Genomic DNA, 26468 nt, shown 5'->3' on the forward strand with positions numbered 1-26468 from the left:
ATTTGAATTAATGTAATCTACTCATTTTTTTGCTTAATCAAAGTTTTATTTATCTAATTTTAGGAAGATTAGTTCTCATTCTGGCTATCGAAAGTTCTATTGGGGGGCAATAGACGTTTTGAATTGATGTAATCTCCTTGTTTTTTTTCTGTAATCAAAGTTTTATTTGTCTAAATTTAGGGAGATTAGTTCCCATTCTGGCAACTGAAAGTCCTATTAGGGGGCAATATGCTTCTATTGGGGGGCAATACATAGTTGATAGTCGTCTATTGGGGGGCAATACATGGCTGATAGTCGTCTATTGGAGGGTAATAGACGTCTATTAGGGGGCAATAGACGTCTATTGGGGGGCAATAGAGGTTTATTGCCCATCTACTAGGGGGCAATAGATGTCTATTGGGGGCACAAAAACTTTACAGTGAGATTTTCAGCAAATTCCGGTGGGCAGTAGTAGGTGACCGGAATCCGGCGACCGGATTCTAGCGGTCGGTGACGGGCTCCGGCGAAGTCTCCCATGGTTTCTCTCTCTTCTATTTTCTCTCTCTCTCTAAGTAACAAAGGGGTGAGGGTAAAATAGTATTAAAAAAAAATTAAAAACAAAAAAAAATCTTAATGGAGTATTAGGGAAGACTCTCTTAGAGTGTATTGGGTAAGAGAGAATTAAAAAAAACGTAATGGGGTAAGTGGGAAAAAAATCCCTAGAAATGAGGTAAATGGACAAAATCCCAAAATAAAAATGAGCTTGGAGAAAAACTTAATTGGCAATACAAGGGAAATTTAGCCCCCTCAACTGAAATTTCTGGTCCGTCACGGGTCACTTCCTCAATAAGTCATCAACGAAGTGATATCTATAATAACTTGGTCTAAATCTTACATTAACATAATAAAGCTAGTCTATATCTTACATCAATATTCTACTTGTGCATCCCTTGAACAATTACGGATTAGTTTGTTTCATCTCAAGTCATCCTTTCAAGCCTCATAAAGCATTCCAACCTCAATACACTGAGGCAGAGGCACCCCGAGGGCAGGAAGAGCAGACCTACAATTACTGTGCAGAACTTCATAAAATGCTAGCATAATCTTATCAAACCAGCCACAACTCTTGCCAATATGAAACCTCGTCTTTCCTCGAACATGAACAATTCCGGCACTGATTGCTTCTTCCAAATTAGACAACTCTTGTTGAATCTCTGCAGGATCATCCAAATTAGATAGCTCTTGTTGAATCTGTGCAGCATCCAAATTAGATAACTTTTGTTGAATCTCTGCAGGATCAGATGGCAAACGGCCAGCTGAGCTGTCCTGTATGTGTGCCCTCAAACTATTTGTAACATGACTAACAAAATCATCTCCTTCAAGGTTTAGGAGATCTGCGTAGCCATATTGAATAACGCAGCCATAAACCCCTTTCTGCTGGCCAATTTTACAGAAAAGAATCCTCTCATGAGGAGCAACCTTAGGAACCAAACGATATCGAAGAGTAGTGAACGCGGTGACCTGGTGAAGGGATTTCATTGTCTTAACATAGTGTTCAAAAACAGGAGTGAGCCCATCTTGAATGTTAGTGTAAAAGAAGCAGAATCCAGGAACCCTTTGAACACTGGGATCAGATAGTAGCACTCCAAGTCCGTCCAAGGTTATTTTATTAGTCAATTCATATGTTACCTTTCTCTGTCTCCCATAGTACCAACCAAACATAATGAAGGCAAGGATAAAGGATATGGCAAAAGGAATCCATCCACCTTCAGCGATCTTGTTGAAGACTGCACTCACATAAACACCTTCAATTACGAAGAAGACAGAGAAGTAAAGCGCCACCAGCACTGGTGGTGTTCTCCATATTATGATCATTACCAGTGTCAGTAATATTGTGGTGATGAGCATGACCAAACTGACAACAACACCTGAAACAAGGTTGAAACAATTACAAATTATAAGACAAGAAATAAGTCTCTGTAGAGAGCTGCAAAATCGACTTTCCAACTGTAACAAATAATGTTTCACTTATTGTGCAGGCTATTACAACCACATACCATAGTTCATAATTTTATCCATTTTCTATGATTGTTTGAATTAATAGAGAACTTTAATTTGGATCTAAAAAGAATTTACAATGCAAAAAATCATTCTAGACCTTGATGAAAACTGCAAGCACTGACAGAACAAAACTGTGAGTCTAACCTTTTATGCATATTTTCTTCATACATGGGTGATAAGATGTAACAGGGTTAAAAACAGTTTTAGTAAGTAGTATGTAACTATGTATTGAGAACCATGTCAGTCACTTTCAAAGTGTAATCTATCTATGAGATGCAGGGTTTCGACTTGATATACCATATGCGTTCCCCATGTCTTTTCCATCTCCAAATATAAGTATGACAGCAACAGAGAGAATCATGAGAATGTAGTTGACTTCAGGGGAGTAAACCTCTCCTTCTTTGCTCAGGGATGTGCGCACAACCTTCACTCGAGGGAAATAATCAAGTTGTACAGCTTGCTTGATTACAGAAAACGCGGCTGAAATCAAAGACTGGCTGGCAACAATGGCAGCCAATGTGGATACAACAAACATGGGCCAGTAGATTACACTTGGTATGAAGTTATAAAACTCAGCATTATGATCATTTTGATTATTGATTAGGTATGCTGTCTGCCCCGCATATGTCACTACTAGACAAGGGTAGATTGCAAACAAGAAAGCTATCTGTCCAGTAAAACAAAAGCATGCATTAGATCAGAGAGAGAGAGAGAGAGAGAGAGAGAGAGAGAGAGAGAGATTTGGAATTAGTTCACCTGAATAGTGCTTCGGTTGAAATGACCAAGATCAGCAAACAATGCCTCCGAGCCTGTTATGCAAAGGACGGTGCCACCAAGCGTCAGCCAGCCTTCCTTGCCGTTTCTCCAAAAGAAGCGGAAGATATAATGCGGTAATACAGCCTTAAATATGCTCGGGTAGTGTCGAATGATGCTATATATTCCAACAAGCATGATACTCAAACTCCATGCACCCATAATCGGGGAAAACATGAAGCTCACTCGAGATGTACCAAATTTCTGTACCATGAAAAGAATGACAAGCACAGCTGTAGAAAGCACTTTCACCACAGCTGCAATAACATAATTAACCAGAAGAAAAGAGATCGATATTCAGTACATGGATCATATATAGTTCAAACGATACAACTAGAAACTTACAAGAACTAACAGATGGAAAAGGTGCTCTTATTCCATCTATTGCAGACCAAACTGCATGAAGATACAAAATTATGAAAGTCAAATAAAATTTCTTATGATTTACTTTGCCATCGGTAATAATAGAAAGAACAAACGGAAAACTTACCAGATATTGCAGGAGTGAGAATACCATCTCCAATAAGCATGCACATGCCCAACATAGCAATAAAAAGCAATAACCTTCTGGCAACTATACTTTCCTTGAAAACTTTTACCATGCTAGTCTGATTTTGAGTGTCATCATAGATAGAGCGTGGAAGACTTGATGACTTTGGATTTGAAGGTCTCGAGGAAAGAGTTTCAGTGATATTCATACTCCTGCAAAGTAATGAATATAGGGAGAAAGTTCCACCTGCAATCAAATCCCACAAGTAGTCAAAGTTTCAGAGATCGAGTAAACTGTATGCACTATATATGTACGTCAAAAATTACGAAATGTTTTTACATAATTACCTTCACCATCATCATCCGCTCTAAGAGCAATGGTGGCATATTTGACGACTCCAATGAGAGTAAGGGTCCAAAACATGATGCTGTAGATGCCCAAGTAGTCATCTACAGTGGGAGATTTGAGTGGTATAAAAGAGTAAACATAGAGTGGCGATGTCACAAGTCCCCCAAACACTACTCCCAGTGTCTCGTACGCAACTAGTAGTGTCTCAGCCCATCTACCAGCTGCAGCTTTCCACTGTGAATAATCAAGAACAAGAAATACAGTACACAACGTAAATCGATTATTGAAATATACAATTAAACCCCTAGTAAAACCAATTAAAATGAAAGCAGTAAACAGGCAGTTTCAACTTAATTAATTAGTTAAACTCTGCCTAATAATCTTGAATAATTCAGTTGATAAAAAATTGATTCTTATATCATTATTAAACAAAACTCGAACTTGAAAATAAACAACAAGCATACTGTTAGATAGGTATAAGATCGTTTGTTCAGTCAAACTAGCTAGGAGTTTTAGACTGCTATAGAGATGCTGGATTTTTCTAGTTGTTTCTTCTAGCATGATGCACATAACCAAAATCAAGAATCTCAACATTTCCTGCAGCATTGAGATCAAATAGCTTGTTCAACCTAAGCCATGTTTAACAGCTTATGGATTTCTATGAGGAATATTCCTTTCATTAGTAATCTTGAATGAAGTTCTTTCTTACTACAGTTGATTATTGGCAAAAAAAAAAATATACAGGCATATTTATCTTCCACTACAAAAATATCAGGTTATAGTGACCAAATCCCCAGTAACCAGAGATACAACATATTTTAATTAAGCTCTAATCAGAAATAAGAACTGAGAGATATATAGTTGAGCAGGTGCAACCACTCCAGAAGGTTAGGTTCCAGACTATCTAAAGAATATGGTATCTTAGGACTTGGGCTGAAATAATATTAGGTAGTAGCGGGAGTTGTCTATGACACTTGAATGTTTTTCATATATTCATTTTACATAATTGAACCAAACTTACAATTATTTTGAACCAAATATACCAATGTGTTTTATACTATTTGCATAGAATTGAACCAAGTTACATAATTCACAACAAATTTGTTCACAAACTTGTAAGAATTTGTTGTAGGTAGAGTAATAACCTCTAAATCTCTAATAAAACCAAGATTACACAAAAATAGGCTCAAGTTACCACAGTAACAACAAAATTGTTGTCACATATGTACATGTGTGTATACTGTAAAGCTTCCTGGTAGGTAGTGTGTAGCTTATCAAACACAAAGCACCTAGAATTGACGTACAAGAGAATACTGTAGCATTAACAAATCAAATATGTATACAATACTTAAGGTAAATCAAGCTGATACAGTAATGCATTTGAAGAAAATGAGAAAAGTTTATGCTGTTATCATTTTCGTTAGAGCAATCCAGGCAATAATAAGTCCAGATTTACTATTAATTCCCTGCCTGTGAAATCTTGACATTCTTGAATATTTGATCGCTGCAATAAACACTCAAAAGAAGATCTATAGGCAGGTCCAGATTCACAAATATATTTAACAGCGGTACAAAAGTTTCAGATCCACGTGCTCCACAATTTAATTAAAATACTCTTCACTCTTAAGATCGAAGTTCCCAGAATCATCTTCACACCACTATGTTAACAAAAACAGTTCAAAATTTCAATAATAAAGTAATTAAAAAAAAATCTTGCTCAGTTTATACTCTCTGTTAGTACCCACATGTATAACCCACCGTCCCACCCTATGGTTCTCTACTAACTCCAAAACATTGTTAGGAAGCTGTTCCTATGTTATCAAAGTTCTGTATCTTTGGACTAGTACGTTGACTACTACAATACTGCTCCAGCTGTTTAACCCAAGATGCCGTAACAAACTTTAGAAAAAAAGAGATCAAATTCTCAAAGGAATGTAAATGACAAAGTGTTTCAACATTGATTAACACAGTAACTGATGAACATACGTACACATTATAAATTAATATTTTCTTTTCAGATTAATTTGTGCAAAGAAATTCCAGAAATCTAAATAGCAGTTACCCGTGCATAACAATCATGGAGCATCAGGCTATTCAGGCAGCAATACAGCAGGGCCATTTGAAGAGATGTACTAGCAAAAAGTACCAAACCAAAATCCTACCATACAACTACAACAGGCTCGGAACTAATGTTTCGAAGGAACTACTCTCATGACCTATATTCACAACAGCATGAAGAACACTAAATGTAGGGGCCCCTTGATATAATTGAGTCATTGGCACACCATTGCCAAAAAAAAAATAACATAAAGGAATGGGGCCATGTATTAACTCTATCACAAACTCTTTCACTGTTTTGTCATGAACCTAGAATTTAACCAGGCTACACCAAACTGGAAAAATGATAGAAAGCAAGTAAAGCACGCTTCTGCTAATTTCTGGCAACATTTTAGAGCGGAACAACCCGTCATCTTCTACCATTAACAAAAGCAATGTGAAAACCTGGAAACAATAACTCCCCCATTCTGAATCCTTAGCGCACACATGTTGCAGCAAGCTTTCCGAAAACCCATTTAGGTCCTTCAAGACAGATAAGTAATAAATGTTGACCGGAACAGATGTTGCGCTCATGAAAGGTGAAAACAGAGGTTGAGAGAGAGAGAATTTTTTTAATTTTTTTTTATTTGTCAATCACACAGTATCCTCAAAGGCTTTCTAGGCCCAATCCATGCTCGGGAGATCTTGTCAGAACGCTTCCTAGCCACCAAGAATATATTGGGATTTAACTCCAATAAGCGTCGGAGGGATTCGAACCCGGGTGTGGGGGTTCCACACTTAGAGGCTCTTACCAACTTGACCACCTGTGGTGATTGGTGAGGTCTGAACTTTGTTCAGGGACTAATACCAAAAGCGGGAAATTTTGGTTTCGCAAAAGTTGTGTTTATCTAACGCCAGGGTGTGCATTCTTCTTCCACAATCGGTTTCCTGGTGATTCAGACATGTATGTGGGGGTAACGCTCAAGCGCGACTTCGATTGACTGGTACTCACGCGGGGTACAGGAATTGGTGAATCGAAGAATTAAAAAGAATTGGGTTTAGGGTCTACGTGGAAGCAGTGATATAGGAAGAATTGAAAATCAGACGGTTAAGCAAAGCCCCAGTTATATATATACAACGTACATTTGATCATAGACGATGATTACCGTCGTTAATAAAGGCACCCTGAAAATTCAAAATAGCTTAGCTTAACTTAGGAAGGTTAATCTGAAAATCTCAGGTAGAACAAATCATAGATGGTCTGAATGGATGTTTGGTTACAAAATTGAAGCTCATTTCTTGGAAATAATAAGAAATAAATAAGACAATAGTTTATAGCTGTAATGTAGAGTGTCATCGTCCTAGTTAAACTGGCTGTGCTTCTTGTCAATGCTCGCAATTGAGGTGCTCATAATATAATAGTCAAACTGAAACACATTGTAACAATTGAGAATAAACTCCACCAATTTGTAGAGAGAAATAACCAAAACATCTAAAAGAAGACTACTGGCTTGCTATGCATTGCTCAAATGCAATTTCGCTACTCATATTTTTCGGGAAAGTAATCAGGCTGCAGATGAGCTAGCGCATCATGGGTCCAATGCTACCGATTTTGTTTGGTGAGACTTGCGTCCTGATTTTTTCATCTCTTTTTGTAACCGTGACTGGTTAGGGCCTCCTAACTTTCGTTTCTGTTAGTTTTTTGTTGCTTTTTTTTGCGGGGCGAGGGTTTTGTCCTCCTGTCTTGATGCAATTTCTTCTTTTAATAAATTTTTCTCATCTCGGCAAGGTTCATAAAAAAAATGACTAAAGTTATCCTCAACTCCAAACTACAACGTAGTTGGACGCTATATGAAGCTCGTCTCCTTAATTATTAAACTGGCCACATTTTTCTAGCAAAACGCACTCCAAAAAAGTAAGTCGGTATAGATAAAACTAATTTTTTTTGCAAAATTACATGAGTTTTTGAGAAACTGTGTTCATTCATTAAACTTTAACGACATTACACAATCATACTAAGGACCTCTTAAAACTACGGGATCACATCACTACAATCGTACAAGTTATATGGTTGTGATTCCAGTACTTACATTAAATTTGGAGTGCTGTTATTAACACACCTTAAATCTCTATTCACACACCCTTCCTTTTTCTTATTCTTTAAAATTCACATATCTTTTAGCAAATGTCTTAACTAATCTTCTTTTGCAATAAAAATTATGTCAGATGCTCTTTTCAATCTTACAACATTTGTCTATCCAGTCTTTAATTTTAAATAATGGATGCTTTAGCATGCAATGACCCTAAATATTGAAGTGTCTCAAAAACTGCTTATGATTAGTTGGGGCATATGGAAAAATAGAAATGCATGCCACTGTGGTCCAATCAAGCCCAAATTGCACAGGATATTATTTGTAGTACAATGGCATGGTATCATGATTACCAGCACGCTCACTGTCGTAATACAAAGTCACCTATTGCACAGAACAGATGTGGCTACCTCCTGTGGCTGGTAAACTAAAGCTCAATGTAGATGGAGTTTTTTCGCCTAATCAACTGAGGGAGGAGTTGGAGGTGTTCTCAGGGATGCTCATGGTACTTTCATTGCAGATTTTGCTTACCATATGAACTTTGTGTCAACACTGCCAAACAGGTTGAACTTTTAGCTGTTAAAGCACGCAGGTCTGCAGCTGCTTCAAACAAGGCAGATTACAAACTGTATTGTAGAGACTGACTGTCTTGTTGCAGTCTCAGAACTTCAAGTTTTATCAAAATCTGGAGCACGAAAATATTATTGATGATATCCAAGTTTGACTTCAAAGCAGGAATTGGGTCTCGCTTTCCCATGCACCTAGAACTGCAAATGTAGTTGCTCACAGGCTTGCAAGTGAAGCCTATGACTCTGTTAAAAGCTTAGAATGGAATGTTGTTGTTCCTGAGCTGCTTAGAGATGTTCTAAGCTTTGATTGTAACAATATTGGCTAAGAACAACAAAAACTATCACTCTTTTACTCAAAAAATAAATAAATAAAGTTACATGAGCAGTTTTTTTTTTCTTTTTTTTTCTTTTTGCGAAAGGACATGAGCGGTATTTAAGTAAAATAAATATGTTATGGTTGACAAATCCTCTTCTTTTAGGGATGGCAATGGGGAGGGTAGGGTAAGGGGATTAAGTTACGATCCTCATACCCGACTTCATTCCCCATTCCCTTACCCACCCCAATCCCCGTAATAAATTACTGGGGATTCCCCGCCCCCATCCCCATTGGGGATTAGGTCCCTGTACCCACCTCAATCCCCGTTAACAATATTACTAATTTATTATATAAAAATTCATACAAATAATTATGGATTGTAAAATATGAAGTTAAAATCAAACATCAAAATAAAATAAGTTTCTTATTTCAATCAAGGAAAACTGACATGTTGAAAAAGATCTTTTATTAAAATAATCATACTTTTTTTAAACATATTTATTAACAAAATTTAAATATTGATAAAAATATGAAGTTTACATAAATATTTATTTATAAATAATATCAAAAGATATATATATATATATATCTTGAGAAACTTACATATATTATTTAAATATCAAAAGATAAATATATATATATATATATATATATAATTTATTATATACTAGCCTCTTGACACGCACTATGTGCGTGCCATTTGGCAGTTTATTTTTGAAAATTTATGAAAATAGATAAAGATTGAAAAAAATAATAATAATAAATGGATAGTGGGTAGTTATTTTCAATTTTATGGCTAATATCAATTTCACCCTCTCATGATGAAAATGTTGTTATTCTTCATACTAATAAACTATGGGCATTACAGGTACTTCAAAAATTTAACCATTCTCTACAGAATTAGCTTAATTAATAAAGATATATATATATATATATATATATATATATTTCGGATAATATTTATTGGGTGAGTATGGGGATGGGGATCAAAATACCATCCCCGCCCCGTACCCGATTTCAAAATTCGAATAGTGGGGATCCCCATCCCCGTTACCTGATTCCCCCGAATTTCTCCCCGTTAGGGTTGAATACCCGATGGGTACCCTACCCGATGAGGATTTTTACCATCGACTTCTTTACTATATAGATTAAAATAATTTGGCTTTAACGAGATTAATCTCAAAATACATTGTCTAGTAATTTTTTTTTTTTTTTGAAAATAGGGCCAGTACGACTGCCCCTTAAGCTTTAACCATTAATGAAACCAAATAATACATGGGAGGGGGGAACATATTGGCTAAACCCCAAATTACAATAAGCACTAAGAGAATCACCCGAGATAATAACATGTGTCTCAACTAAGAATATACATTATAACATGCACCAATTAGCAAAGAGTGCTCTATAGGCTACTCTATTCGCTTTACAAATATGGTGACATAGCGGAAAGACAATGCTCACGCGGAGCCATAAATTACTACTACTATCAGCTTTCCCACTATATTGCCACCGGAAAAACACTTCGGTAGCACTTGGTTTCATTTTGCCACTAGGAGGCTGCGACCATTTGACAATGCAAGGAACTTGCCGCCTACCTAGAGCAGACATGGCACGCAAGGTGCGCAGACTGGGACAATGCCCACACCTCCGAACCACAAGGTGGTTGGGATTTATTGAAAACAGAAAATAAATTACCATTGAAACAACAAAATAACTTAAAATAAAAAACCAAGCTGCCCAGATTAGGCCCAAATCCAAATTCCAGGCCCATGATCCGTCCAAGAATGTGAGGGAGGCCTGCCAGGCCCAGAAACGATCCGACCTTCTCTCTACTGCAGCACTGCTACCCACATCCGGCCACATGCGCGGTCGGACACTCCACACTGTCACAGCACCACCTTCAACGGCAAAAACAGGAGTTGATGACCCCAAACAGCCACATACCAGATCGGATCGGGGTTAGACACCGCCGATCTGCTAAGATCAGTTCGATGTCCAATAACCCAGAGAAGGTCGATCTCTAATCGGATCCTCACACTACGAATCCCATCATCGCACAGACCCCTGATCCTAACCCCCGCACTGTTTACCAGCGCCGGCCGACCGCTCTCTCCCTTCAAACCGGTCCAACACCTCCAATCCTGAAAGCACCGCTAGCCATCACAACCTTCCTTCCTCATCCTTAGCACGGATGTCAGACTCAGAATCTCAACAAAGACCAACATAGTAGCCAAACAAGGCGTCGACGACGTCACTGAGACGTGCCCCCGGACGGAGAAGAAAAACTATACAGAGGGCTCTTAAGTTGTTGTTCTATACAGAGGGCTCTCGAGTTGTTAATTTGTCTAGTAAATTATAATCGGGCATAGTATGTAAAAACCAGGGTACTATAGTTTTTTATTTTTTAAATCAATAGAAGTATCAAGAAGACAAGAAATTATTGGATATTGATGGAAATTATATCGTTTTGGATCAAAAATAAAAAAAATTATAATTATTTAAAAACATACTGAGAACAAAATATCAGAAAGATATGAAAATTAATATTAGTACTTGTAAAAAACAAAAGTTTCAGGAAAATATTGTGGATATCAAAGATATTCTAGTCCTTTCTTTGTATGCATGCTAGTCATCATCTTCATTCATTTGTTATTTTGTATGCATGCTAGTCATGACCTTGGAAATGCTATGATAAAGCTCGCCAAGCTAGTGTCCCTTGCAAGTGCTATAAAAACTAAGCTGAGCTTTCTGTTGGTGTTAATTGAATGAGCTAAAGGATACCAAAACTACAGAGATAATACTCTCCACACGAGATTGGATAGCTGCTTAGTTCGCATTCTTGTCATTCCATTGCATAGTTCCTAATTGATTCCATCGCCAGTTGGCCACCATTCTTCTTATGGTACCCAAAAGAGATCCCTATAGATCTTAATTAAGGAACAATCTCCTAATTCATCCACTTCATAAGCAATATAATATATGTGATATATTTTATTTTGACGATTAACTATCACTGTCAGGACTCAAGTGACTAACCGAACTTGGACTTAATTTCAATTTAGAATATAGTTGATTAAAAAGGTACACCATGAAGATATTAACTGGCCACGAAGATGTGCCTGCAAATAGTGAAAGTTCCCTTCTTAAGGCTGATGCACGGGAAGATCTTTGTGGTATGGCTTCCAAGCCTCTTACCCAACTGCATAGATGCCATTATATGAAATCAATGCCTACAGTTTATGACAAGTACATGAACATGTGCTTATACGTAAAGGCTACAATATCTGTAAGAAACTTGGCAATGTAAAACGCTAAAAGCTTCCCCATCTGTTAGCAATACTAGCTAGCTTCATCAACACAGAGATGAATAATCGCTTCATCTGTGCAGTTGAAGTCTCGAACTAATGTAAATTACTTTCTCATGAGTAGGAGGAATTTAAGACCATTTGGTCGATCACACTCCTGGAACTACAGATATCATACTCTCGTAACAGATGAGTCGAATGCACACGACTGAATAACTTTTCTCTGCTTCACTCTCTCCCATTTCTCATTCCATTCATCCATTGCTTACTTTGTATGAGAAACTAAGAGCAAGTTCACCCGTTAAGTCACCTACTATTCATGTTTTTTAGTGTTTATTTCCTCTCTCTGGATCGCGGGCACAGTTTTCAATAAGACCTGGGTCACTAGGTCAGCTTGCAGGTCACCAAGGTGACCCAAAAAATAACCCAGGGTGACACATGGCGACCCAAGACACGAAATACACTGTGCCCGTGATCCAGAGTGAAAATACACATAAAAGCAATGAATAGTAAATGGTCTGGTGACCCCAGGTGAACTTGCTCTAAGTTGTCTTGGGTACATGATAATACCTGGTTTGGAACTTTGGATACACTAACGATCTAATTGGGAGTTTCTTCTTTTCCAGAATGATATCAACACTAACAAATCGGATCAAACTCAGTTGAGTTCAGCTCCTACCGTTGTGCAACAGCAATGCAGGTAACAAATAATAAATGGTGGAACAAAACCATGCTTAATTACTGCATTCAGGATTTGATAAAATATACAGATATATGCCATCTGCCACCCCAATTAGTGGTAAATAACAAGTACTGTTCAAGCAACAATAGTAAACATTCCAAAGGGATATGAAATTACAAATGAACGAGCTCTAACACCCTAACAAATGTGTAACCTAGGGTAAGGCTCCAAACTATCAAAAATACCAAAAAGAAGAGATGACTTTAGTCTCTTCCTTTGGGCTAAACTGCTAAACAAAAAAACAAAAAAGGAAGAATAAAAAAGAAGCCTACAACAGATAAACCCTAATTTCTATCAGCATGAAGATAAATACCCTAATTTGACGTTAAAAATGAGGTACACTATTGGCTATGCAAGTCTTGTTTGACTAATAGTCTAGATAAGAACGGTGAGACTGCAGCTAGTAGTGCCTTGGGACACTCTTCATGAGGAAGATGACCACATCCTGAAATCGCGACCAGTCTCTGCATGGACAATGTTTCAATGTCAGAGAAATTTGTAAAAGGAGATCAATATAAATTACATTCTGCTAGATTCTATGCAGTAGCTGAGATTACTGATTCAAACAGATAGGTTTTACAAATCTACATTCTGCTAGATTCTATGCAGTAGCTGAGATTACTGATTCAAAAAGATAGGTTTTACATATCTAAGCCACCAGCCTTTGATTGATGTGCCTAGATCCCAATATACTCGTGGCAAAATTATAAAAGAGTAAAAGCAGAAACTTACAGAATTTACAAGTTTGGAAGCCATAGCTTGAGAAGATTTTAGAGAGACAAGAGCGTCTTCAGCACCTGCGATGACCAACACTGGCATTTCTTCAACTGCCTTCAGCAATGACTCTGCATTTTTCGGTGAAAGAAACGTCTCATGTGACAGTCTACCTATCTCGTGGAGTGCTTCATCCCATCCTTCTACACATAGAGGGGCCTGACAGAAGATTCAGCAAATAAGTCATTTCAAAAGACAATAGCACCAATCTTTCAATAGTGTCTCTCATCTTCTTGAGTTTGCTCTTTGAACTGATTTCCTTTTTACCCCTTTAAAGTAACAAAGTCTATATGTGATTTTCCTGGGCATACCTTATAAAGGCTCAAAACATCCGTTGTCAACTTCGTAGCATCATACCACGCACGCCTGTTCACCACTTGAGTAATTTCTGTTCGTAGTAAAGGACGAACCAAATGCTTTTTCCCAAGTGCAGTTCTTAAGAGTATCCTTGCAAAAGCAGGGACCACTTCTCTTGACAAGCTAACATTTAGCAACACTACCCCTTTAATTGTAACCTGAATTGCATAACAAAAGATATTTTTAAAATATTTTACAGAACTTAAAATCATTTGCATAATGGGAAGTATATGAAAAAGAATATCACCTTCCCCTTTCTAGTAAAGGGTAGTAACACTTCTATCTCTTCCTATGGCCCCTTCGTTATCCATCACATTATAAGCCACCTTGAGTGGAAGCCTTGGATTACTATATTACCCAAAACTAACAACTCCTATCACATTATAAGCCACCTGGAGTGGAAGCCTTTTACTGAGTAATCATGTACTCTGAACTAACAATTCCTAGCCAACTTCAGCAATATTGGACAAATAACAAAGAAATTTTGGAGAAAACATATTAATCAAACAAAAGCATTCAGTTCATATGTGGCCCCTTATCCAATCACATTATATAACACAGCTGGTGTGGAAGACTTGGAGAACTATTGCCACAAAATTATGTAGCATTTTATTAACTAAACATATACTCCAAACTACAAATTTCTAGCTAACTTCAATTATGTTCACAGTTGGCCACAGAAAAGAATTTAAAAGTGATATCAATCAAACAAAAGGACTCAAGTCACTCAACTCATCCACGGTGACGAGCATATGCCAAAAATCACAAGGCTATAATCCTGATAAATTCTTTTATGATATTTGAGGGGAAAGATCACAAGCTCAGTTACTAATTAAGTACTGATTCAGGGATATTTCTTGGAAAGGCAAAGAAGCATAAAGTCATCCGACTAGTTTAAACAATATCTGGTAAGAAAACCAAAAAGGCATACTCACGTTGAAAGAATTTGATGATGCTTGTACTTTTTGCGCCGCCATCAAAGCCAGAAGACCTCCATCATCATGACCAATAAGCACCACTGACGAAAACCCCATTTCAGAGCAGAAAGAAAGAAGCAGATCAACCTGAAAGATGAATTCAACAAATATAAGATCTACAAGGAAACATGAACCGTGTAAAAGCCATATATGGAAGGAACCATATGAGCAATAAAGCAGCAATGCAGTACCGTGTTTAGTAGGTGGATAAATAGTGACTGAAATGTCACAGTTACTAATGCAACTGTGACTGAAATCTCACTGTTTTTCTAAATGTCACCTCATTTAGAAAAACTGTTTGCTACATTAGCCTACAGCCTACAAAACAAAGTGGATAAATAGTGACTGAAACACACCCACTTTCCACTTACTTCACCCTACAGTACATATTTAGGGCAAGGAACAATCGCTTGACCCAGAGGGTGGTAAACATCAGCTATGCAGCTAAACGTGCTGCCTGTCCCCTTTCCATTGCTAAATCTCTCATCTGATCAGTGTAGTGTTGCAAGATCATATTCAAACAGATCTCTCATCTGACCAATCAGTACTAATGTTTATCTGCCACAATTGTACTGCAACGCACAAGTCTACTCGTAGAAATAAAATTCAAGAAATATGACTACAGGACTTTGTAGTAAGTAGTGTCTGCTCCCGTTCCCTTATCCCCTTTATATTTCTCTTCCCATTTCCGAAAAGAAAAAGATAAGATTCTGACCCAACTACAACAGTGTTCATGAACCTCTGCTGGACACATACCCAATTCAAGGGGGTAAGGTACATGGAAGTTATGAAAGAGTAACTAAAAGTGATAGCCATTTACCTGAGATTCAAGTTTATAAGGATTAGGCATTTCTTTATCCTCCCAATCTTCCTGCCGCAGCCTTGAGGTTAGGCCCCAACCAGGTCGATCAAAAGCAGCAACTGTGCAACCCACCTGCCGAGCCAGCGTCCCCATCACATGCCTCCATGAGAAGACTCCTCCACCAAACCCATGCACTAACACAATACCAAACTGACCACTGCCTTCCATGTCTTTGTTTGGATTCCTAGAATTTAGTTTACCACCCTCATCCTCTTCACCAGCATCAGCCAGTCTTAAGACAGGAATTTCTTCAGAAAGAGCAGGAGAAGCTGTAGAACCATCCAATAATGGTATATATAGAGAAGATCCATGAAATTGGTTGCTGTAGCTCCTGTGGAGATGATTTTGGCCTTTAGATAACGAACTTAACGGATGCCTATCTAGTTTTGGCCTTCCCATAGCTGTTTTAGGGGAGCTGCAGCTTAGATTTGACTCAAGAAATGCAACGGATGATAAGGAACGAGGTGGTGAACCAGGCAAGCTAATCTTGTAATGAAGAGTCAGCCCCTGGCATGTGATGAATAAGCTGTCAATGTCAGCAACTACTCTGACTGGGAGTTCCCCTTCTTCTCTAGCTGTAGCAAAAGGCTTGCGCCTCATTTCACTGTCACTTTTTGGGGTCTTTCCTCCCGAGGGAGTGGGAGATCTTGGGACCTTCTGATAGCCAGAGAAAACATTTTTGCATGAAAGAACCTGTCAATTTGATAAATAAAGTTTTATCACAAACTAGTAAAAGCGACAGTCATTGTTGGATAATTAGTACTATACAAGCAAGTGCAACAAAAAGTAGAAGAGGCCTATTATCAAGGAAGAAAACTCGATGTAGGAAAGAATATGTTCATTTTTATAAAGAAAGAATTTTGAACAAATAGAGAAGTGTTCAAGCAACTGCAATGAAGTGTAGAAGAGGCTTGTTAACCAGGAAAATAATTTGATTCATTGAAAAAATATATCTATTATCTAAAGAAATTACATTAGCAAATATTCCATTTAGATCTGAAATATATATTATACGATGCTAAACCCAGATGGATCCATGCAAACACACAGAAACACAATTCAGAGAAAGAATAACTCTTCTGCATTTAAAGGCATATTTGAGTTTAAAACAAGCAAAATCAAACAGAAACCTTATGCAAACTTACAGCTTCTGGATCAACTCTGTGAAACAGGAGCTTTCTCCTTGCTCTGCAACTTGTTCTATATGCAACCACAGTATGTCCAAGGGCAAAAACTACTGATGAGAGAAACAGAACAGGCATTCCCCATGACTTCTTCAAATGGAGCTTCTGCCTTGAGAGGGAAGATGAAGCTTCAGCCTCAATTTGAGAATTTACAGTGAAAACGCAAACTTTGACTGAAAGAACAAGAATTGAGGTAAAGGAACAGAGAGTCACAGTTCCAAGGTATGGACCGTGTGATAGAGAAGGGCCATCGCACATGGAATACACACCTGCAATCATGAAGCTATTCATGAGGAAATTTTCAATAAAGCTCAAATTTTAATTAAACATTTGAAATAACTGCCATGTCTTTGTTCATCAAACACTACTCTGCCAACATTGGGTTATAAATAAAACAGTTATGCAGTCACTGGAAAACAAAAAACCAGCATCTACTAAGCCAAATACTTAAACAAAGCTCAACTAAGTTAGAATCATGCGTTTTCCTCCCATTCCCAGAGAAACTGATATTCAGGAACTTCTCATCAGATAGCAAGTATAAGCTCAAATTTTAGAAATTACACCACACTTACTTCATGCTCATTTCCTTAATATTCACAACATCCAAGACATCAACTTCACTCGAGATAGTCTAAAACCAAAAAATTAAAAATCAACTTTTACACATGTTTACTACAATTTTGTAATACCATTAGTCTTAAGGGGATGTAATACCACAAAATCAAACACAACCACTTCACTCGGCTGATTTTTTTTTTTCCTCTCAGTTTACTGACGATCAGATTATAAAAAATCAAAAGTCTCCGTGCGTCTTTAGCACAGTATTAAAACAGAAATTTCAAATTTTTGAGCAATAAACAGCAAACCAAACCAGTAATATCAGTTTTTTTTTTCCCATTAAATCAATGATATACGAAAAAAAAAATCCCAACTCCTCTCTTATCAAGTTTTCATCAACTACCTCAGAAAAAAAAACAATTTTGAAGAAAACATTAGGTAGTAAATAATTTCCCAAAAATAAAAAATAAAAAATCCTCACGAATGAGGAAAATTTGATCTCTTTAGGGAGAGGAATATCACAATGCAATTAGGCAGATACAAAAAAAAAAGTTAGAACAAAATCGAGAGAGTTACATGTAATGATGAGAGATCTGATGAAGGAAACGAGAGGAATATCGACGAGCGAGCTCTTGAAGGAGTATCGATGCAAATGCTCCTTGAAGCCGTAGCACGTGACGCACGTGAAGCTGGATATCAAAACGCAAGGCACCATGATATCCCCTATGGCCACCAGCACCGGCAGCGACGAGACCAGCAGCGACGCCACCATCGCCACCATGAAGAACACCGTCCTCACGCATCTCCGCGCCTTCTCCAGAAACAACCCTCCCTTCGCCGCCATCACCAAAATGATCCCAAGGCTCACGGCTGCTGCTGCTGCTGCTGCTCACACGCGCACCACAAAAATTCACCAAAACTTACGCTTGATCGGCCGGTCCCGACTTCAGTGAAACCCTAGCCGAGAAGGAAGACGAGGTCGGAAACTGCTGAGGCGGCGGAGGAGGCGATGGCTTTTCCGCCATTCTCCCGGGGGGACAAAACTGTCAAATTCAGAAGGATTGCTCTGGCGCCAGCCAGGCCTCCACCATCACAATAGTAATGGTAAGATTCCCAATTTGGGCTGGGGCTGTGGCTGTGGCTGGTTTAGGGTTCCTGAGCAGTGCAGAGAGAGAGAAGAGAAAGAAGAGAGAGAGGTTTTGAAATGGAATCAAAGGACTTCTTCTTCTTTGGGTGGTTTTTTTGAAACGTCTCTCTCTTGTCGCTTCTCTTCTCCTCTCCTCTTTTCTTCTTCTTCTTCTTCTTCTTCTTCTCCCTTTTTTTTAATAATAATAATAATAATAATAATTTTTATTTTTGAATTTAATTTTTTTACTGGTGGTGGGGTTCTTCGTTTACATCGTTAAATCTGCCTGTATTTTTCAGAATTCTCGTCACGCTAATTGGGAATAATTCAGCCTGTTGCATAACTGGCAGGGTCCCTTCTATTTTTCAATTTTTTTTTACGAATTTACCCCTGGCCGTGGCCTGTAATTCACATTTTCGATTGGACCAAACTGCCCTTTCCGTTTTCCTTTTCGAGCTAAAAAGGGTGACGCCGCGCGACCTCACTTACAGAAGGCAAGCAGTGGAAAAGGGTAAGCAAAGAAATAAGCCGGGTAAAATGTTTACTTTAAGTTACCATTTGGTCCCCAAAAATAAAAAATTACAACTGGATGCTCTATTTGATCATCACATAACAATCGTCATTAACACTATAATTAGGCTAAGCTAAACCTGGACAAAAGCAAATATGTGAACAAAGGCATAAATGTCAACGATTGATACCATTTATCAAATCCTGCTTGCTTATTCCACCTAAAATTATGCATATCGTGATGTATATGCAAATGTATTAGTTATTAAGAAGTATTTTGTAAGTGTAAGGAAAATGTCTACATATTTGAGATCAAAGTACTTAGTTTGTTTGGGTCAAGTTATCCTTGGGTTTTTTTTAAATTTATTTATTTAATTTCCTTATTGTTCTTTAGTCCTTTTCTTCTCAGAAAAAGTTAGTACCTATTTTCTTTGTCTTAAACAAATAAATAAGTAATCTTCAAAGTTAGTATGTTGCAGCAGCTTCTTCCTACAAGTTGAGTTATGATGCTAGTTGATCATTTGATTGCACCTCACCTTCACCAGTTATACATCTTCACATTATAAGTGATATGTGATCTTCTAGCTCATCTTGTTGGCATAAATAAAAGTTTAGGATCGTAGTCATCTTGTTATTTAAATTCAATAAATTTTGGAGTAAGGGTGATTTAAAGGGATTTTTGATAGATCCAATGGGTTAGATTTGGCCTAGATATGAAGTATGGCTCGAATGAAGGTATTAGGTTAGCGCCAATCTTAGAAACGAGCCTCTCCAACTCTAAATTCCTATCATGCCGCTAATGCCAAGGGAACAAAGTCACTTCATGATTTTTTCTTTTTTCTTTTTCTAATGAACTTATTTGACAAGTCTAAAGAGATTAGAGGTCACTCGAACGGATATGCATCATTCTGACACTTTGCTTGATATTGTATAGAAAAGTGTTACAATCTACTCAATCTCTTTGGGTATTAAATTCAGCAATCAATCTCATCACTCATTTAGCGATCATTTCCCATCAATCTCACCACCCATTTAGTGATCAATTCCAATCTATCTCACCACCAATTGTATTATATACTATAGTTAAGTACATATTGACATGACCTCATCTCTAAGTATATCTTCCCAGACTTGCCAAACAATTTGTCTACGTCTGCAAGTACAACTTCACAAGCAATCACATCAAATCCTAATTAAAAACAAAAATACTTAAATAAATAAATAAAACCCAAAAAAAGTTGAATAATGTAGGGGCAAAATGGGGAAGGAGAAGAATTATTTACAAACGAATGAGCAGTAAAAGTAGCTGAGGTAAGGCGTGAAGCTCAAGAACGTGACCGTTAGGAGCATCGTGGTCGGGACCAGAAATCTAAAAACGCCCACTCGCCTACGCGTCACGTCGTTTTCACTTCCTCAACCTCTGTTGGGACGGTCGGGCCCCCACTTTCCCCCACTGCTGTCCCTCAGCCACGTGGCATTCCAGGAACGCGCGCCCACTCTCTCCCGAGTCCCGCCGGCTCGGTTTGTTTCGGGCCGGGTTTTTCATCGGATTCCCGGACAAGGAGAAAGGGGTTAACGGGCAGAGAGGCAACTGAAATGGGGGTTTGTCTGGTTGCGCTGCACTGTGCACAGCCGCAGCCTTCACTTTTTTTTTTCAATCTTTGTCAACTTGTGGCAGTAGGATTCTTGCATGAAAGTGACCATTTTATTGACCAACAAAAAAAAAAAGTGACCATTTTTGAATGGGTGAAGAAACGGAAATTACTTCTGGTTCCATCATTGAAGTTTCATTCCCACCTAACATGGAAAAAGTCCATAAATCAGTAATCTGTACTACCCGTTTGCGCAATTTGCTTCTTTGTTTTTTACATTGATGATTTGATACTTTTTACCGGGCTGTTTTTTTAAAGTAGAATGATTTGGATTTCGTTTAAAGAACACTCTTTCAAGGGATATAATTTTTTGGCGATCTGATCCGATCCGATCCAAAGGGTATTGGTGAAGGCAATTTTTTATCTGATTTAAAGGTGGTGAGGAAAAGGAAAATTCCTTAAGGGGTCTAGAGAGTGAGGGGAAAAAAAGAGACCAAGTCAAGAAAGTCGAGAAGCTACCTTAAATAGATTAAATCAAAAGGTAACTAAGTTCTTTATCTCGCTAACCATCACACGTGGTCGAGTTAGTAAGAGTCTTCAAGTGTAAAACTCCAGCACCAGGGTTTGAATCTCGTTAATGCTGATTGAAGTTAAATGTTAATATATTCTTGGTAGTCGGGGGGGTTGTGGGAGGAAGTTTTTCTAACATAATCTCTCTACACAGATTAGTCTCTGAGTCTATGAAGTTTTTGAGGAACCGTGTGATCTCATTTAAGAAAAGAAAATAAATTTTTTTTTATCTCGCTTATAGAAAAAGAATTCTTGAATCTTTCGTTGATCATAATGATTGCAGAGCAAAGAATTTTGTTTTATTAATTTTAGCTGATAGGTGTATATGGAAATCGTTTCCTAACAACAAGATTCAAAAGAACCCTGCCCATGTTTCAAACATGTTATCAATAGTTTGATCTCGGAATTGGACAAAACAAAAATCACAGAAACTGAAAAACCTAACCAACTCACTGTATAGTTATGAGAAGGGTTGAAATGTAGTTTTTTTTTTGTTTTTTTTTCCAAGAGATGTCTTTATAGTAGTTAAAACAAAATCAATATCTGCCCGAATAGAAATTTTCAAAGTACCAAAACAAAAGATTTTCAATGGAAGGACAAAAGACTATGGGAAATTTAAAACACAGGACTGGCATTAGATCTCAAAACTGACAAAGAAATTTTTGAAATTTGGATTCATATATGATGTGAAAACAAGAAAGTGAAACAGAATACAAGGATTAAATATTGACCTAAGCCACCCCCACAACAAACCTTGTCTATATATATTTGCATCTTTGACTTTGCAAAATCTCACAGCTGCAATGCCGGTCAAAGCTCGATTCCATAAGCTGGGAATGTGCTCATAGAGAACCAAATGATTTATTAGTATCATGCTATAATTAGTTAATCCTAATCATATATTATCAATTATTTTTTGTGTACAAGGTACGGCAAAATAGAGGTCTGCTCACTTATGAGTTAAGGAACAATTTTTGAGAGACTGAAAATAAATGAATCTAATAAGTGAAAATAGATTCACAGTTTTAATTTATTATCATTTCATATTCTAAATTTTATACATGGGGTTGATATATACTTGTTTCTCATAATTTTTTTAAATTAAATCTTAAACCGAACACGACTAGGGCATAATATATAGTTTTCTTGTTATAGGGGTTTATAATGAAAAGGGAGGCTTGGATACAGCAGGTAAGTATGAAAAGCTGTCATATATTGGAAAGAAATTAAGAACAAAAATGATCCAATCATATTGAACTAGAAAGGAGAAGATTCAAGTTAGTATTATTGTAAATGGTGAAATGGTCCGACTGTTCCAAGTTGGAATGCACGAAGACATCCATATATATTCTTATGGAAAAAGCTCATGTATGATTTGGGTATTTTTAAAGACAACCACTCATTCAATTATATATTGAATAACCCCTAAAAAGTGAAACCTTATACTCATTGTTCTATTTGAATATTTGAATTCCAAGAGCATGATGGAAGGAATCTATATTCACAAATTAGTTGGGAGGACCAGAGAGGACAAAGGATGAGAAGAAATTTTTAAAACTAACAAAGCGCGAATACTGAATGATAAAGAATATGATATATAACTTCCGCAGTTTTTAATTAAGATTGTGATGGATTAAGATCGAATATAAAGTATCCCTCCACACTCATGAATGAGTTTGATTCTTACTCTCTCTTATTTGATGAGCAATTCAAAAGGAGTTTATTCTTAACTAATACACCCCATAAAAAAGAGACATTATGTACACATAAAATAAAATAAAAATCTACTTCAGTCATTGTGAACGATGAAGCATACAAATTTTTTTTGACGCAACTACTCTATATGTTTCATAGTTGTTTTTCAACTACATCTTGGTTTGATGATGTCCAATATTATTCGGGATGTTTTGTTAGAGGCATAACTATTATTTGCTAAAATTCTTAGCAAAGGTTTATCCATGGCGGGAAGACTTTCACTCTCAATTGTACAATCCACACTTTATGTTTTATTTTTTAATATCTTAAGTTTTGTCTTTTTGTAGTGTGGATTGTAAAACAAATGGTATTAAGATACTAAAAAAAACATTGTGTAGATTGTAAAATAGAAAGTGTGAATTTCACTTCTCAATTCTTAATTATGTGTAATTCCTTATGAAAGAAAAGAATTATGTGTGGATATTCTGTTTTTGGGCCAGATAGTTTATTTTTGAGGAGTCTAAAGAAATGAATCTTTTCTCCCTAGATTGGACATGAAACGGGGACATAAAAGGCAGACGCAAAATGTGCCACCAAGGCAGACGTGGACATGAAAATGGGACATAAAGGCAAATTCAAAAGCAATGAAATTTGAGTCATCTTGTCACAACCAAATAAGGTGCTTAGTGTTTTGTATGGACCTCTACATCACTTTCCGACCAGATAAACAGACCTAAAATTACATAGGAAAGGAAAGAATCAATTTCTCATTCTCTTCTTCCAGAAGAAAAATGGTATTGAGGAAGAGAAACATTCTGACATATTCATTCAATACTTTCCTCTCTTGTCCCAACCAGGCTAGCTACTAACTTACCAAGTATTATTCATGTGGACCAGTTCTACCTGTCAATCTTTCACCTATAGAAAAGAGGTCTAAGTTTATAGCTTAGGTATAAAATTGAGTACTGTGCAGTCTAACGAACCATTTGAAACCAACCTACAATTTGTGGTGGCTGTACTGTTAAGATATCTTGGCAGTTCTTGGATTATCCTTCTTTGTGTATTATCATCTTTTTTTTAATTACTGTAATTTCATTAAAAAATTATTGACATCATAGTGAGAATTTACAATTTTACATGCACCGGTCGAGGTTTATATTATCTATCACCACATATGTTTCTCACATATACAGGTTGAGAAGTAATCCCTAACAATCATTCGGCATCTTGAATTCTTTCATATAAGGAATGCTAGATATTCCTTAATTATTCATACGACCCATATATATATCACTTATTACTACATAGGCATTTTGGTACCGGTGCATTTCAAGCAAGTTGAAGAAATGAATCATGAATGGCTTGAATTACATGTAAGTTCTCTATCACCTTGATTTGAAATGCATGCACTAATAATGGTGTCAAAAATTCATACTTTGATTTGATTTGATGAAATTAATATGATAATTTGTTGCTGGTCATCGACATGTTCATTAGATTCTTAAGATTTTAGTCATTTTCTTGTTTGACTATTGGGCCATTTCAGTGTCAAAATCTCAAGGCTTTATTACAAAATTAAAGCATCCTAATGGACACACTGAACGGCTAAGAACAAAGGAGCAATATCTCGTATGGATATGAATTAATTGAAGATTGATGGCTTGTTGAGTTGGGGAAATAGAAGATGAGGTAGGTAGCTGACTAGCTTCTAATAAATTCCTACTTTAGTACATACACTTGCTTAATTATTTTAACATTCTAAATTGGTGGCTCAATTCTTGATTTTACATAATTCTAACCTAATTTTTTTTTATCCTCGCTCGCTACTTGGGTTAATCCTGCTACCTGCAATCTTGAATCTTTTTGTTCTATTTATGGAAATTGCAGAGATAGCTCCTGCCTTGACTCTTTATAACAAGCAAGGCAAGTCCTGATTTTTTAGGCAGCCAGCAATCTCATAAATAGCCTTTGCAAGAAGATGCAAGCTAAAGGTGAAGAAACTCTGGTGGCTTTGGGAGAACCAGGCATGGTATTTTAGAAAAACAAGGATCATTTTTTCATTTTCTTTCGGTGTGTGGAGGATCGAGAAAAGTATTGCATGAGCCTTTGATAGTCGATATATATTCAATTGATCGTGGTAAAAAAAGAGAATTGATCTATAGTCAAGTTTTAGTGCGTCAAAAGACTGGTTTTCTCTCTTCCTCTCTAAATAAGTATAGAAGATGATGCTTGAGGTAACATTGTAGCACATACCAACTCTAGGCCTTAGTACACTATTTGATTTTTTTAGCTTGATTTTTAGAGAGTTTTTAACAGGTACCACACCGATACTTAACCTCATTTCTCAAGTAATCTCTACGACCTATTAAAGCGGAAACTTTTGGCACTCACATCTACAGATACTGATATTTGGCAGATGGGATAGAAATCAAGAAAAATTAAAACAGGAAGATAGTTAACATTGGGGAGTGAAATTCACACTCACTATTTGATAATCCACACCCATGTTTTTTTTTTTAGTAACATAAATTTGCATCTTTAGCAATTTAATTTTGTCTTCTTATAAGAATTTTAATTAAAAAAAAATGGATTGTAAAATAAAGAGTTTGAATTTTACTCCCTTTAACCTTTCTTACATCATATATGCTGCTAATCTATATATATATGATCCATTCGCATACAATGTCAATAAGTTTGATAATGTACAGTTGCCCACATGAGTATATTATTGATGTACCTCTAGAATCAAAATGCAGGCAGGAATCTCTGCTTCTAGGCAGTGGCCTATGGACTTTTGCAGCAACCAACCCTCTGAAAAAGAAACCCTACAAAACAAGTTTATAAGAATCTTTACCTCCTTTGGATTTTCTTTTTCAACTGACAGTAATTATTTCTAGCCAAGAAAAAGAAATTGCTTTCGCAATCAAATTTGATCAACTTTCTACAGTTAGTTTGGGAGTTGGGAGTTGGTAGTTGGATCAGTTGCATGGTAATATTTGCAAACAAACAATTTAACTTTTACCAAGGATGTGGTCCACGCATGAACATTTTCAAGTGCTAATAATATACAAAGCACAATTGGAGTATTGGACCGTGATGGTTTTCTTTTTTAATGGAACCAAATTTTTAATTCAGAACTGGGGACTGTATATGATAAACTATTTGTCTACTTGGATTGATTCATTTACTGCCTTTTTAGCCAAAGATTTGAATAAGAGGAAAAGTTTGTCAATGTTGTCACACTGAGACTCAGCATTTTTGTCACAATGTAGCCGTTACATTTGAATCTAGAAGATTGATTGATGGCAGTTAGATGGATTCAATTTTCGTTTCTGGTGGGGTGATATGTTTGAAAATATATGTCCTTTTATTGGTTTTCTACATAATCGTCATACAAAAATTTGTCAGTGTTCATTCTAATTTTATTGTATGTTTTTATTAAAAGAAACCCGTAAGATAAATATTCTATAAAAAACATAACTTCAATTAATTGCTTGAGATAACGACTTCATA

At 36.8% G+C, this 26468-nt stretch overlaps 2 protein-coding genes across 2 annotated transcripts; both read right to left on the minus strand.

Moving 5' to 3' along the window:
- Window positions 1–765: 765 nt before the first annotated feature.
- Window positions 766–5875, minus strand: LOC112184537 (probable potassium transporter 17). The gene is made up of 7 exons (XM_040515516.1): window positions 5754–5875; window positions 3691–3925; window positions 3344–3589; window positions 3199–3249; window positions 2797–3110; window positions 2338–2707; window positions 766–1907 (listed from the first exon to the last, which is right to left on the minus strand). The coding sequence occupies exons 1-7, from the start codon at window positions 5808–5810 to the stop codon at window positions 973–975; spliced, it is 2208 nt and encodes a 735-aa protein (XP_040371450.1). The 5' UTR covers window positions 5811–5875; the 3' UTR covers window positions 766–972.
- Window positions 5876–12726: 6851 nt separating this feature from the next.
- Window positions 12727–18750, minus strand: LOC112187014. The gene is made up of 7 exons (XM_024325623.2): window positions 18039–18750; window positions 16866–17173; window positions 15679–16413; window positions 14817–14945; window positions 13836–14039; window positions 13483–13683; window positions 12727–13214 (listed from the first exon to the last, which is right to left on the minus strand). The coding sequence occupies exons 1-7, from the start codon at window positions 18304–18306 to the stop codon at window positions 13092–13094; spliced, it is 1968 nt and encodes a 655-aa protein (XP_024181391.1). The 5' UTR covers window positions 18307–18750; the 3' UTR covers window positions 12727–13091.
- Between the last annotated feature and the right edge of the window lie 7718 nt (window positions 18751–26468).

This window comes from Rosa chinensis, chromosome 2 (assembly GCF_002994745.2).
Source record: "Rosa chinensis cultivar Old Blush chromosome 2, RchiOBHm-V2, whole genome shotgun sequence".
NCBI lineage: Eukaryota > Viridiplantae > Streptophyta > Magnoliopsida > Rosales > Rosaceae > Rosa > Rosa chinensis.